This window comes from Galeopterus variegatus, unplaced genomic scaffold (assembly GCF_000696425.1).
Source record: "Galeopterus variegatus unplaced genomic scaffold, G_variegatus-3.0.2 Scaffold412, whole genome shotgun sequence".
Classification (NCBI taxonomy): domain Eukaryota; kingdom Metazoa; phylum Chordata; class Mammalia; order Dermoptera; family Cynocephalidae; genus Galeopterus; species Galeopterus variegatus.
The window spans coordinates 133044-149337 of record NW_007726523.1 but is presented as its reverse complement, the minus strand read 5'-3'; the positions used below and the strand labels follow the sequence as shown (position 1 = coordinate 149337).

Below are 16294 nucleotides of genomic sequence, written 5' to 3'. Positions count from 1 at the left end.
TCGCTAACCCTAACACTCAGCACGGTGTCGTCCGCACCACGCTCAGCCAATGAGCGCATCGGCCATCCCCATATAGGATCTGAACCCGTGGCCTTGGCACTACCAGCGCCGCACTCTCCCAAGTGAGCCACGGGGCCAGCCCTGTTGTTGTTGTTCTCTAAGTATTCTTTTAAATATTCTCCGTCTTCCTTTGCCACAAAGCTGCATATTTAGAAGGACAGAATCTGACTTTTAAGCGCATCCTGGTTAACAGCTGTTTCCCAGATCACCCCTGGGTTTACTGTATGACCTTGGAGTTTTTTCCTCTGTATAATGTGTAGATTGTACTAATTAACCATGAAGTTTCAGCCTGGCCAGTACATGGATCCGAACCCTTGACCTTGGTGTTATAATACCAAGCTCTAACCAACTGAGCTAACCAGCCAGCCCTTGATGTTTTATTTATGGGAGTTTTATTTGTGTTTTTAAAAATCTTTTCAGGTAAAAATTAAAGAGGCAACTGGACTGCCCTTAAGCCTTTCGAATTTCGTCTTCTGTCAGTACACATTCTGGGACCAGTGTGAGTCTACAGTGGCTGCCCCAGTGGTGGACCCCGAGGTGCCCTCACCACAGTCCAAGGATACTCAGTATACAGTGACCTTCTCTCACTGTAAGGTACAGATGCCGTTACAAAGTGACCTACGTGAGAGGCAGTGGAATTAGGAACAGTTCAAATATCTACTTGTAACTGAGTTTTTCCCATGAGAATTTTTTTTAAGTGTAATAGTTTATTGGTTTTTTTAACTTCAAAACGTACTTTATTGCAAATTCAAATAATTTAGAAATATTTAAAACAAAATCTGAAAGATCTTAACCAGCAATTTTGTTCCCCAGAGGTGTAACTGCCAATGACAGTTCACTACACCTTTTAATAAGCTATTTTCTATGCTCTGTGACATTTGTATGTGTGTGATAAACATATGTACATACACATGAATGGGCATAGACATACAGTTGTACATCATGCTCACATAACTTCTTAAAAAATTATTTTACACATAAACAAAAAAACCTGTGTATGCAAAATAAAAATAAATTTGGGCAAAAATTGGTTTATAAAAACAGGATTACATATTGCAGAATTGTGGGCATCTTAACATATAAGTTGCTATAGATATTTCTCATTCTTTCGACTACAGCATAGCATTCTAAGCTTAATGTTCCAATATACCAAAGGAGTTTTTAAAGAAAATATAAAATGGGAAAAGTGAGTTTGTGGTGAATTGGATTGGACCTACCTTGAGATATCACCTACCCTTCCTGGCTTTTACATGGGACTGCCAACAAGTCATTTCTGAAAGACCACCTCTGTCCTCTCTGTAATTTTGTTTTTCCTGAGACAATCCCTAATAGATACTCACGACCCTTTCTTTTGCAAACTGTGTCTATTCTTTCTGGCTCTACACTTAGAAAACAAATCCATACTATCACCTATAGCATTTCACGTATGTAAATACTGTCAAGTCTTTTTTTCCCCTGAAAACAGCCTACATTTCTTTACCTATATTCACCAAGTTAGTTTCTCGAAATCTTTATTAGTCTTTTGTTGTTGCTGTTTTCTTTCTTTCTTTTTTTTTTTTTTGACCAGTAAGGGGATCGCTAACCCTAACACTCAGCACGGTGTCGTCCGCACCACGCTCAGCCAATGAGCGCATCGGCCATCCCCATATAGGATCTGAACCCGTGGCCTTGGCACTACCAGCGCCGCACTCTCCCAAGTGAGCCACGGGGCCAGCCCTGTTGTTGTTGTTCTCTAAGTATTCTTTTAAATATTCTCCGTCTTCCTTTGCCACAAAGCTGCATATTTAGAAGGACAGAATCTGACTTTTAAGCGCATCCTGGTTAACAGCTGTTTCCCAGATCACCCCTGGGTTTACTGTATGACCTTGGAGTTTTTTCCTCTGTATAATGTGTAGATTGTACTAATTAACCATGAAGTTTCTTTTCCTTCTAAAATTCTGGGTCTGTCTCCAAAAAAAATCAATAAGAAAGTAGATAGTGTGAAGTTAATTATATAGCACAGCTGTTTTGAGAAATTATAGTCACAGAGATGTCTCCACCTGAGATTCCACTGAGAGGCTAATGGAAAGGAAATCGGCTTGGTTTCTTGCCTAGTGCATTTTCTGGGTGATTTCCCACTCTTCTCGGCCAGTTCATTATTCATTTCCTCACAATCATCTGTTTCTGTTTTAGGATGAGAGCTTAGGAGCAAGAGCATAGAATCATGAAGTTAACAAATTTAACTCGGTTATTAGTCTCCTAAGCCATGGCAAGGAATGATCCATTGAATTAGTCTGTGTGCCAGCTGAAAGAGTGGTCCTGTAGACCTAAGAATGAGTCAGGAGCAAGAGAATGTAGATTCAGCTCTGCAACTAACAAGCAGGAAGACTTTGGACAAGTTGCTTTCTGTAGTTTCCTCATTTATAAAAGAAAGTGATTAAATTAAATTATCTCACTAATCCCCTTCCAGATCTAATATTCTGTGGTTCTTTATGGTTATAAAATAGAAGAGATAGGTCAAGATCTGGCTAATATACTCCAAAGTAAATGTATATACAGTTGAAAGATAAAAAGGAAATTTCACAGACTCCTTTAAATTCTTATTGTGCACTCCTTCCTCCCAGGACTATGTGGTGAATGTAACAGAAGAATTCCTGGAGTTCATTTCAGATGGAGCACTGGCAATTGAAGTATGGGGCCACCGGTGTGCTGGAAATGGGAGCTCCATTTGGGAGGTCGATTCTCTTCATGCTAAGACAAGAACACTGCATGACAGGTTTGTACTTGGCTATGAGCTTTAGACATAGGGTCAAGACTAGCACTTGGACAGTGATGAAGACTACAGGCTTTGAACCCAGAGACTGCTAATGTTACTTTGGACAAGTGACTTAACCTCTCTGAAACTGTTTCCTCCATTGTAAAATGAGAATGATAAAAAGAACTGCCAGACACCAAAGAAATTTAATGGGGAGAAAAAAGTCATTTCAACAAATGAGACCAAAACAACTGCATATCTGTATGGAAGAAAAAGCAACCTTGATTCACACCATACTCCATTGTAAAATGAGAATGATAAAAAGAACTGCCAGACACCAAAGAAATTTAATGGGGAGAGAAAAGTCATTTCAACAAATGAGACCAAAACAACTGCATATCTGTATGGAAGAAAAAGCAACCTTGATTCACACCATTTGAAAAAATTAAATTGCAAAAGGATTATAACCTTAAATGCAAAAACTAAAACTGTAAAGCTTATAGAAGAAAACAAGATTCTTATAGAAGAAAACACACATTCTTAGAAAGGCCACAAAAAGCACTAACCGCAGAAGAAAAAAATTAAGTTGGACTTAATCAAAATTAAAAGCTTGTGCTCATCAAAAAATATCATTATGAAAATGAATAGGCAAGCCACAATATGGGGGGAACTGGCAGTTTCTTGTAAAGTTGATCATTTACCTCTTTTGAGACCCAACAATCCCATTTCTAGGTATTTACTCAAAAGAAATGAAAACATAAATCCACATACAGAGTTGTATACAAATGTTCATGGCAGCTTTATTTTCAGTATCCCAAAATGGCAAACAGCCCAGATGCACTTCAGTGGGTGAATGTATAAACAAACTGTGGTATTATTCATACAATAGAATATTACTCAGCATTAAAAAGGGACTGTTGATATACATTTGGATGAACCTCAGAAACATTATGCTGAATGAAAGAAGCCAGACACAAAACAGTACATACTGCATGATTCCATTTAGATGAAGTTCTAGAATGGGCAAAACTAATCTATGAGGCTACACAGCTGCTATGGGAGTATGGGGATTGAGAAAGGGCATGAGCAAACTTTCTGAGGTGGTGATGAGGTGGGTTACCCAGGTATATGCATTTGTCAAAACTTGTCTGACTCTATCCTTGCAATCTGGGCATTTAACTGAATGCAAGTTATACCTCAATGACATAAAGAAAAAGAACCTATGCCACAGGGTTGTTTTGAGATTTTAATAAGGAAATAATGTGTGTAACAAACATGATACAGGGCCTAGCACATAGTAAGTGCTTGGTGAATGGTAACTTATTACTCATTACTAATAGCATCCTTGGACAATGACATTGTTGCTTGTTGGAATGTGTTTTTGCAGGTGGAATGAAGTAACTCGAAGAATAGAAATGTGGATCTCCATATTAGAATTGAATGAGCTAGGGGAATATGCTGCAGTCGAACTTCATCAGGCAAAAGATGTCAACACAGGAGGCATCTTTCAACTCAGACAGGTACTGAGTTTGCTTTTTCATGTTTACTTTCTGTCCCACTCTTACAATTTCTGGGAATTTTCTAATTATTTGTATCTTTGTTCCCTAATGCTTTTATCTTTATCTTCATCTCCCATCCCTTCCCATTCTTATTCTTGGTGTCATGCTCCCACCCCTACCTCCACCTCTGCAGGGTCATTCCCGTAGAGTGCAAGTCACAGTAAAGCCTGTCCAGCATTCAGGGACACTGCCACTTATGGTCGAAGCTATCTTGTCAGTGTCCATTGGCTGTGTAACTGCCAGGTCCACCAAACTCCAAAGAGGGCTGGACAGTTACCAGGTAAGACAAACAGATTTTAAATAGTGTTTAACAAAGGATGGTTAATGTAGAAACGAGGCAGTTAATGATCTATGATGGGGACCTATTTGGGAATATGAGACTCCTTGCCTTAACTGTATATATTCCCCCAATGCACTTTTCCATCCATTGCCTTTTTTCTAGATTTAAAATACTATGTTTGCTTAGTGTTGATTAATTTATTTATAAACACACACACACATTAATGCTATAGTACTCATTTACTTTAGACAGGTTTTTCTTTATGTCTGGCCCAAAATATGTTGGATATTTGGCATTGCTCTCTGACGTGTCCACTTTTATTAATATTATAAACTTACCACCATGCACTGTCATAATTAAACAGTTCTTTGAAAGCTTTACTACTTTTTTTTTTAATGAAAAGCTATCCTCATGATCATTTTTTGTCCATTAAATCTCCATTTCCTAAATCTTACATTCTCATTTAAAAAATAAAAAGTAATGAAAAGCTATCCTCATGATCATTTTTTGTCCATTAAATCTCCATTTCCTAAATCTTACGTTCTCATTTAAAAAATAAAAAGGTGGGGCCGGCCCGGTGGCGCACTGGATAAGTGTGCCGCTTGGGAAGCGTGGCGGCGCTCCCGCCCGAGGGTTCGGATCCCACATACAGACCGGTTCCCCCTCGCTGGCAGAGCGAGGCGCGGGAGCAACACCGAGGGTTGCAATCCCGTTGCCGGTCCCTGGTCCTGTACGGGGGCAACACTGAGGGTTGCGATCTGTTGCCGGACACGGAAAAAAAGACAAAATAAATAAATAATAAAAAAATCCGGTACGGGGGCAACACTGAGGGTTGCGATCTGTTGCCGGACACGGAAAAAAAGACAAAATAAATAAATAATAAAAAATAAAATAAAAAATAAAAAGGTGAAAACCTGTAAGAATTGAACTTTGTATTACCAGCCAGAACTCTCCAGTACTCTATAAGAATAAACTCTAAAATGAGGAACTTGTCACCCAGTAGCCTAAAGGAATGCATGTGCTTCACTGAGTGCCCAGTTTACTACCAGATAAGAGGGACTGGGGAGCATCAGACCATTAAATTTTGCCTCCCTCACTGCCGTGTTATAGGGAACACTCTCCATATCATGACAGGGGGACATTTCTCCCCTATTTCTCTGTGGGATCTGGGCATGAGCCCACCCAATCGTGAGAATGATTCATCTTCTGTCTCAGTGTCCTTTTGTCTTCATGGCATTCAGGCAAAGATCATTCTGAAAGCTAAAAATCAGTGCACAGACTATTGGGCTTTAAGGAAGGCACACCTCTGTCAGACATTTTCCCTCTTCAAGGCCAAAATTCCCTGCAGCTCTCAAAGTCTGTCCATCCTTAATTCAAAATACGAAAAAAGATGCAAGGACAGGATCCACTCTGTTTTGGGAGGCTTCTCCAACCCAACTTCTTGTGCATTTGCAGCCTGGGGAACAGGAAATTGTAGGTAAATCATCCCAGTTCAGTCCCTCACTTGGCTGTCAGCTCCTGGGGTGGCTGCAGGGCTTGGTTGAAAGAGAGAGCACTAGACTTGGAGTCAGGAGACCTGGGTTCTTAAACTGGGTAATTTAAAATTTGAGTTCCCTTTTTCCCTTCTCCAAAATTATAAGGTAGACTTAATTCTCTGAGGTCCCTTTCTGCCATAAAATTTTGTGGCTTCATAAATCTCTGATGTTATATAAAACATTGAGTTTGTGTGTCCTAAACCGAGCATATGGATCATCAACCGACCTATTTGAGGACCGTTATAAAGATTAATTATTTGTGCTTTAAATGTGAGCTTTAAAATATTAGCCTTTTCCCAGTGCTGTGTGCTCTTTTTAGGAGCATGGTACCAGCCATACAAATTTGAACTGTGACTATATTTTAAAGGCTTTTTTTTTTCTTTGCTGCCGTGCTCAAAGTCATGTCTAGTCACTGTTTTTGTTGTTGACGTAGCACTTTAGAATTATTCTGATGCCGTAGCTGAAGCCAGTACAGAATGTGCTGATTTTGTGATGGTTTTACATCATGAAAGCACAGACTAGTTCTCAGTTAATAGAATTTTTAGACTACCTACGCAGTCTAAAAATTAATGATTTTTATAGTTATTTGTTCTTTTACCTTAATAGGGAGCATTAGTTCAAAATAAATTACTTCAGGATTAGGCTTGCATTCAGACTGTCAGTCATATAACCAACAAGATGGCTACCAAACTAAAACAAAGAGAAAAAACAATGTATTTTGAAGTATAGATATAAAAAATAATTTAAACTATATTTTTAGAGTACTTTTTCTTAAAAGGAGGTTAACGTCATTTCTGTGATTAAAAAAGATTTAGTAGTAAATCTAAATTGAGAGTTTCTAGATTCTTGTTTCTAAGGAAAATCGTTTCAACCAAAAGCCCTTTTGTTCTCTTCAGTGATTTTTTTTTTGGCCACAATTGTTACTTTATGTAATTATTACAAAATGTTGCCTTGTTTTTGGAACAGTTGTGATTTTCTCAGCTGTTTGTTATGGTTAATAGAGGACACTGGTAGATCCATTTATTCAAAACAGTGCTCTGTGCTTTTATTGCCGTAGTGTATGTACAGAACCTTGTACATATATAGGTGTGTAGCCTTCAGTTCCCAGGGTTCCCCCTGTAATGATTCCATCTGTGAAAGTGGTATGGGGCAGAGAAAGACCACTGAAATTGGAGACTAAAGACCTGGCTTCTAGTCCTACCTGCCATTGTCTGTGTGATCCTTGGGTTAAATCATTTCATCCTTCAGGGCCTCAGTTACCTCATGGTTAAAACCAAGATTGGGTGAAAGATGCTTCAAAGTCCCCTGTAGTTTTTGCTGTTCTGTCTTCCCTAAACCTATCCCAAATCTCATATAGCCCACCCATACATACTTGTCAACTGCTATTTGCCTAATGAGGGAGTAAGGCCTGGCCCAGTGATGTTGATTCCTATCTCCATCTAAGAGAGGTCTTGTTTTTAAATGACTGCTCTCTTCATTAAAAAAAAGAAAAAAATCTTTAAATTATGGACCACTGAATTAAATCCATTAAACCTTTTAGAGATTCAATTAAATGTTTTATTATGCTGATGTTGTGTGTGCTGTCCATTGTAATTAACGTGTGTTGAGCTTGAAGAATTATTTTCCCTGTGTGCTGTTTGAGAAATTCAATTAAATGTTTTATTATGCTGATGTTGTGTGTGCTGTCCATTGTAATTAACGTGTGTTAAGCTTGAAGAATTATTTTCCCTGTGTGCTGTTTGAGAAACAAAATGCATGTCGTTTGTGTTTATTTTTTTCCTACCAGAGAGATGATGAGGATGGTGATGATATGGATAGTTATCAGGTATTGCTACCGCTGTCAATCCTGTGGCATGGGGCACAGCTGCTGCTAATTGCCAGCATTTGCAAAGCAGAAGCCAGGGAGGACGAAGGAAGACCGTAGAGCGAGAATGTGCAGTTTCTCACTTGTGATTTGCTTTATATGTAATCAGAGATACAATACTATTTCTATAGATTTCCCTCTTGATTCAAAATTTGTAACCAGATACTGCATTTTTGTTATTTCATCTCAAATTACTAGCTTGTAAAGCCTTGCTAAATAAGACCATTATCATTCTATTAAAATTGGTGATCTTAAAAATTGCATTTATCCATCCATAGGCAGACTCTTGTCTTTCCCATGCCAAACTTCACTTTGCTTCTTACATCCAAGAGACTAGTATTGTTGTAATATGGCATTTTACTTTACAAGACTTTTGCTGGATAGGAAAGTTGAAGACATTTTATGCACATAACTTTGCTTAGCCAGTTTTCTTCTCTCATGAGGGCCAAGCTTAGTTCTCCATAATCTGTAGAATTTAAATCTCATCTTTTTCTTGTTGAAAATCTAGGGGGAAAAAAGTAAGTCCAACTGTGAAATTTTGTCTAGTCAACACTGACCTGATATCATGGAACGTGGGGTAATACTGTAATGGTCAAAGCAACAAACCAAGATGAAGTTTTCTGGGTTTGGTTTCCAGTCTTTGTACTGGTTCTCCACACAAGTTTTGAAAGAGTATTTTCCCTGAGAGCCTTCCTACACATAAAATGTGGGTACATTGTAGGTAAAGCTTCAGAGGTCCTCAGGTGTCTACTCTTCCTATAAAGTCTTAAGGCTTAGACTAGAATGAGGCAAGTCAGAGAACAGTTTGAATAGAATTGATGGATTTTCTTTGCCTACTCATAATTTTACTAAAAAAAACAAGTGAACAAAAACAAACTTCAGGGGAACTGTCAGTATCCCTGTGGATCTCAGCAATGCCATTGACTAACGTCCTGTGGGTGTTTGTGCGCTTCCTGCCACGTTGTTCATGGTGAAATCCAGTGGCTGCTTCTGGGATTTCTTAAAGCATGGCTGACTGCATGTTGGGGTTTTTGCATGGGAGAGTTTTATTTAACCTCATCGTGGTAGTTGGAAGTAAAAGCTTTGCAGCAAGTTAGAAAGGTTCTCTGCTGACCTGTTCTTTGCATTTCAGAAAATACATGTTATTAGGCCATTAAACTATGAACTATGAACATGCCTGTCATTTTTCATTCCACTTGCTATTACAGGGTTTGGGCTGTGTTCATGATGTCCTGTTTGGAACCTAAATCCTTCAATGAATAGCTACGTCTTAAATACACACATACGTACTTATGTACATACACAGTGTAAAAATCATCTGACAGCTGGTATAGTTTGAGCTTGTCTTGCTTTTAAGTATAATTATCCTTTCAGAGATCTAGGGGCTCTGATTTCTGGGTAACGGCATCCTTGATCAGCATGCATTATTCCCGAGGCCTCTTTGCTTTCTTGCATATTTAATAACACAGCAGTGTTCAATGGCCTTTCCTAATGAGAAGTTTCCTAATCAATTTAAACATCTTTTTTTAAAAAAAGAAATAGTTGTCTGTGCACTCTACAGGAAAATATTTTCCCTCTCTGATGGCAGGAAGAAGACTTAAACTGTGTAAGAGAGAGGTGGTCAGATGCACTCATTAAACGACGAGAATACTTAGATGAACAGATTAAAAAAGTCAGCAATAAAAAAGGTATGTGACATTCAGTCCTTTCCTGGGAGTAGGTTTTTCACTTCCGCACAATGGGGATAGGTTGTTTTCTTCTCTTAGTGAACAGTAGTATCTCAATTTTTTGAACTTGTAATAATTATAGAATCGTATCGTACATTGTTGGTTTAAGAAGGCTCCAAATTTGAAAGTTAAGTTTTCATAAAACTCTAAGTAATGTCATAAAACTAGCATTAAATGTCAAGCTCAAATTTTGTTTTGATGAATGCCAATGTGATCAATACCAACATGTCAATACGAGATATTCCAGGCACCAGAACCTAAGACTTACAGCAGCCAAAGGGTCACTTCTAAAACCACACCACTTGGTAGGTCAGTGCCCAGCTACTGTTGGGCCAGAGCCATGCACTCAGCTAGTTCAGGGTGGCTTCTGACACTGTGCTCGCTGCCACTCTGCTCCAAGGTGCAGTTTGCTTATGCTGGCAACAGTCGCTTGGATTCCAGAGCAGAAATTTGCTCTTAAAATCCTTAGTCTCTCATCCAGACTTCATGGCCTGCTCATTGTGGTTGATTCTGCACCAAAGAACACATCCAGAATGTTAATCCATTTCATATAGAAGTTAGCAAATATTCTCTCTCAGGAACACATCTTGGCTCAGTGTGTGGTGTTGGTTTGTGTATGTGCTCAGCCCGCTAATGAAAACTTACTTTATACCCAGAGAGCCCCAGAATAAAATTATGGGTGAGCAGATTTCAAGATATATCAAAATCCCTTTAGTAATGAGCATGAAGGAAAATAAAGTTGCTTTTATAGAGTAAGGTACAGGTGTTTTTTAATCCTTTATCTATAAAATGATGGACGATTTTATAAAGCAATGTTGTATCCATCATTTAATTTTCTTTCAACAAGTGTGTGAGGTAGACATGACTTGTATTGTCCCTGTTTGACAGATTAGGGAACCAAGACTCATCTGTTGAATGACTTTCCCAAATTACAGAACCAGTAACATAACCTGAGTCTTCTAGTTGCTGTTCCAATGCTCTTTTCACTCTTTCTGTCTTGTGGTACCTTAAGCTGGTGTCGTAGCCTCTCCTTGCTCCTCTGGATGCCCATGCTTCAACTTTGAAGCCTCAATTTTTTGGAACATAGTGGATATTTAAGCTGCTCATGGGTGATTTTCACTGGGTAAAAATCTGTTTATTTTAAATTTAGAAGTCGTACTTTGTTGTTGATGCTCATCCCCTCCTTTTGTTCTGCAGAGAAAACAGAGGACGATGTGGAGCGGGAAGCCCGGCTTGTGGAGCAGTGGGTGGGACTGACTGAGGAGAGGAACGCCGTTCTGGTGCCAGCTCCAGGCAGCGGGATTCCAGGGGCACCTGCCGACTGGTAAGGCCACCCTGCCTTCTATGCAGGCCTGGTGGGATGGTACAGATTGCCTGTGGCAAGAGCCATGCAAGTGACTTTCCAGCATTGTCACAGTCAATGCTACATAATTGAACTGCTCCCTTCCCCACTGCAGCCAGCTTCCTCCCACAGGAAGCCAGAGAGCATTGATTACCTGGCCAGGAATCAAATACTATGCCTCCCCATTTCTCTGCATAAGGAACTTGGGCATTGCTCCCTAATCTCCAGAAATTTTTTTATTTTGGCTCAAAAAGTGATGTTTCCAGAGTATACTTGAAGAGGACAGAAAAATATATCTTCTTATTTGCACTAGTACCTGCTTAGTTTGGTAACTAGCATAGAGTAGGCACTTAAGCACTACATAAATGATGATCTATTAATAAATTGATTGACCAGGCAATCCTAGGTATGCTGATGAGAATCAGCATGGTATTCTAGATCTGGATTTAGTTTCCAGCTTCAGCTCTTAAGTATATTCCCTTTACTTTTTCTGAGGCTTTATTCTTAATTTGTTAGTGGAGCTCCCTTTTTGGTAGTGTTGTGAGAATTAGGGATAGTGTATACCAAATACCTTTTGTATTATAATATAACCTTGTACGTTATAATGCATATATCTTAATTTGTTAGTGGAGCTCCCTTTTTGGTAGTGTTGTGAGAATTAGGGATAGTGTATACAAAATACCTTTTGTATTATAATATAACCTTGTACGTTATAATGCATATAAAATACCTTTCCTGCCCATTCATTGAATGGTAGCTGCTGCCACTGCTCATTACTCTCAAGTGTCTTGAGCATTTAAGAAAAATCAGATTCCTTTTCAATACAGAGTACATATGCCCAAATAGTCTTTTTTGTACAGGTATAGAAAAATTAGTGATATTATTTGTGTCTCTAATGATAAATGGCAATGTAACTGATTTCATGGTCTATTTTATGAAACTAGAAAATCTGAGTTTACAGGCACATGATTTCTAACCTAATGTTTCTCCCTGGAGATTCTGCTGTTGTGCTGGAATCCTGTAGTCACATGTAGTATATCTACCGGCCACTTATCATAGGTAGCCAGCTTGTTCCCAACCTTACTCTGTTCCTCAAAACCCTCTCTAGGCAGTCCTTCTCCTTACCTCAGTTTCTCTCATTTGAGGTGTTATCAAACTTCCAGTCATCTTGAGTGTTCATAAAATGTAGTCGTGGGTCCCATCTCTAGTTATTCAGATTCAGAAGAGGAAGAACGGGCCCAGGACTCTTCCTTTTAAGAGGTCTCTGGGGTAATTCTGGTGTAGCTGGGCCAGTTTTGGATAAAACACTGTTTGGTCTCTCCTGCACATGACCCTACCTCCTTTCACACATCATTCATTCTCTCCTCCTTTGACCTTTTAAGTCTTGTCCCTTTTGTTTGCTTCCTCTAGGCGCTGATCCTGTCCCTGTTACCACTCTAACAATAACCCACTCCCTTTTCCCTATCACTGGAGTTATTTTTACAAAGTCTTCAAATAATCTTTGTTTCAATTAATTACGTGTAATTCATATAACTGGTAGTTGTTTTATGTGAGTCACATAATTTCCATGATTCATGTTAACAGGGAAGTCAAGAAATTTGAAAGTACTTCATTAATACAACCTGCGTCTCCATGGTGGTTCTCTTCTACTTTCCATAGCTCTGCAAGTGTTTGATTATCTAACAGGATGTAAAACACATATTTTGCTATGATTAAATTTTGTTACTAAATTTAGGATCCCACCTCCTGGAATGGAAACCCACATACCAGTTCTCTTCCTTGATTTGAATGGTAAGTAGATGCTTAAAGTTCCAGGGGTTATCACATTTAATTAAGGTTTGGAATCTATTCAGACTCACATTATTTTGATCCTTAAATCACTTTCCTAATCATTTGTATATAATGCGATATTGAGGTGACATTTTTGGTGTGGTCAAATATATAAAAGCATGACATGTAGAAACACTGGAAGAGAGATGTGGACATCTAATAAAAAAGAGAAAGCACTTGGGGAGATTGAGAACTGCATATAAGAATATTAAATCAGTTGCTCTGAAACATTAATAGACATAGAATTATCTGGCATAGTAATCACCCCCAGAGATTCTGACTCTTTCATGTTGGCTAAGAATCTGCATTAATGACTAGTGGGCTTTGCTCCCGACCCCAGTAATTTTGATGCCAGAAGTGATCACACTGTAACCTTGCATTAAGAGTTGTCCCTTACTATGGCAGTTAGATTATTCCTGAGCAAACCTAGAACAATGGTTTTCAATGTGTTATAACGGTAACTTTTTTTTTTACAAGCACAGTGATGATGAGGTAACTACCCCCAGGGTTCTCTGAAAGGGCTTCAGATTAGCGCACAAGCCTGCTTGGCTTTCTTCCCATTAAACTGCTGTAGTCTGCTTTGGGGAAGAGGACTAGGGACTTTAAAAAAAAAAAATAGAACATTTGTGTTATCATTCTAAAGGGTGAGGAAACAGGAAACCTCACTTCACGTGACAGAGCTGAGATGCTGTGCGGGGGGCAGGTGGATGCCCCCCACTGACTCCTCCCAGGATGAGCCCCCCAGGAAAGGCCTCTGGGAGGCAAGCCCTGGCTGCAATACTGGTTCCTGATCTTTAGCCTAGGGAGGGTGCCCTTCAAGTAGGTGCTAATCCTGGTTCTTTAACATGTTGTAGTCTGATCCCTAATTCAGGCTTTGCTCCACCTCCCCAGGTCCAGGGGATAGGGCCCATTCCACTTTGTGGTCATCCCTAGTCTGTCTCCTCTGTTGCCTGTTCTCTCCCTAACTCATTCCCACTGAAGGACAGATGGCCACTCACCCCACTGAGATGGCTGTGGGAGAGGAGGAGTGATGGAACAACCAGCTTTTCCCCAGGGAATGTGCCCAGCAGCTCTTGGTAGAAGCAGTGTTTCTATAAGCTAGCTCGGAGATGCCCTTAGACACTCCTTCCCTCAGCGCACCTCTGGGAAAAGATCATGCTGTGTTAACTCTTGAGGATTTTTCTTGCCAAAAATAAACAGAGACAACCTAAAAAATAAAAACAATAAAAAGGTGAGAAAAGAAATCTATTTGATTATATTGAGCTGAATGTATATCCTTTCTGTAGTGTGTCATGTACAACTTCCACACCTGAGTTGTGTCTTTTTCCATCTCCCCGTCCTTCCCCACTCCTAGGTTTCAGCCACAGCCTCTTGGGATTCCTCAGTGCATGATTCTGTTCACTTGAATAGGGTCACACCACAGAATGAAAGGATTTACCTAATTGTGAAGACCACAGTCCAACTCAGCCGCCCGGCTGCTATGGAGTTAGTATTACGAAAACGGATTGCAGCCAATATTTACAACAAACAGGTAGTAACAGGGACTGATTCTGCTATTGTGGCTCTGAGCTCAAAGTTTTTTTCTTTCTCTCTCTCTCACAAATTAGAGTTTTGTGGCACTAATGCAGTGCATGTGCAAACTGTGTCCACACTGGCCAAGTTAGAGTCAGACTCTGATTTATCCAAAATGAGGAGGTGTGAGGATAGCAGAGGTAAATGTCCAAAGGACTTGTCCATCTTGACTGATTAGAGAGCCATAATCTAGCAGGCAGTGGAGCTATGACATTTCACTGTTTGAAAAATGAAAAAATTGAGACTGAGAGGTTAAATGCCAGGTCCAATAAGGTTAGCAAAAAAACCAGGACAAAATGCAGACTCCAAATAAATCCCTCTCCTGCGGCTTTGCCAGATCTTATCTCAAAGGTGCTACCAGCACAACTGATCCTTTCCAGTGTTCTTCTGACTATGCCAGGGAAGATGGGTGAAACGCTGGAGAGATTAAGAGGAGGCTGCAGATGAGAGCGCAGCATCCACAGAAACCCTGAATATGCTGCAAATTCTGTCATGTGAATCCTGCCTGACTAATAGCTGGATATTACTATCCCTGAGGGTTTGGAGACAAAATTATTAGGTTCAATTTTTTTCTGTTTTGCTGAGTAGTGTGTGTGTGTACTAAAAACATGGTAACATATGATATGTTTACAATTTGTGAAATACTAAATTACTTGCATTTATCACGTAGCTTAACCCAGCTTTCCTTTTCTACCAGAGTTTCACACAGAGTTTGAAGAGGAGAATATCATTGAAAAATATATTTTATTCCTGTGGTGTAACCTATGAAATAGTATCCAATATACCAAAGGTAAAATATATACTACTTTTTAAAATATTGATATGTAAATAATGGAGAATGTGTTCATTCTTCAGACTTTGAAAGTATTTTCTCACCACACTCTTGATGAAAACATTGTTCACTCCCTCTCTCTCTGTCACCTTGGGAGTTCATCTAAGGTGCTTTGTTCCCAGTTGTAACGACCGCTTGTGTTAGAGATAGGACGTTTTGTTTTCCTTTCAGATAATGGCAATTAACCAACACAGATGGCCATTGCCAAAAAAAAACCCAAGTGAACCTGGGACGAACTATGAGAGAATGTATAGCAAATGGTACTGCCAAGTCCTCGTACATGAGGACAAGTTATCATTTATCTTGAGACTGTGTATATAATGGATTGTATGTGCTTGGTTACATAAAAGAGGGATTTCTCTCTTTCTTTGCATTCTCATTAGCAGACTGCCTGTGATGTGCATTGCAGTGTGGTATTATGCTTATTCAATAATAAAAGTGTTTTCTTTCTTTTCTACAAAACAAAACATAACATTGTTTACATAAAAGTACTGTCATTTCCTTCTTGTCCCTTTAGGCAACCGAGGAGATCGAGGACCGGGAAACGCTGGCTCTCCTGGCAGCAAGGAGTGAGAATGAGGGCACGTGGGACGGGGAGACGTACATTGAGAAGTACACTCGCGGCGTACTGCAGGTGGAGAACATTCTGAGTCTTGAACGGCTCCGGCAGGCAAGTAACTGAATCTCCAGACCGAAGGGTGAGAGCATCAGCCTTCACCCCCAGGGGACAGAGATGAATTTATTTACCAAACACCACTCTAAATGTATCAGAGAAAGAGCGCTTGAGTAGCAATCTCATTAGAGAAAGGACTCTGACAAAATAGTAACAAAAATAAAAATAATGGCTAACTTTTTATTGAATACTTTCTACTTGCCAAGCACTGTGCCTGAGTAATTTAGATACATTATTTCATTTAATCTTTAAGATAACCCCCTGGGGAAAATACTGTTGTAATCCC

At 39.5% G+C, this 16294-nt stretch overlaps 1 protein-coding gene across 1 annotated transcript in view; it reads left to right on the top strand.

Moving 5' to 3' along the window:
* The window catches only part of KIF13A (kinesin family member 13A), a 96660-nt gene that overhangs the window by 65103 nt on the left and 15263 nt on the right, over nucleotides 1–16294 (top strand). The window contains 12 exon segments of the mRNA XM_008568477.1: nucleotides 481–654; nucleotides 2664–2815; nucleotides 4182–4314; nucleotides 4487–4633; nucleotides 9621–9720; nucleotides 10957–11083; nucleotides 12837–12892; nucleotides 13250–13299; nucleotides 13409–13423; nucleotides 14286–14462; nucleotides 15201–15293; nucleotides 15853–16005. Coding sequence (XP_008566699.1) covers nucleotides 481–654; nucleotides 2664–2815; nucleotides 4182–4314; nucleotides 4487–4633; nucleotides 9621–9720; nucleotides 10957–11083; nucleotides 12837–12892; nucleotides 13250–13299; nucleotides 13409–13423; nucleotides 14286–14462; nucleotides 15201–15293; nucleotides 15853–16005 — 1377 coding nt within the window.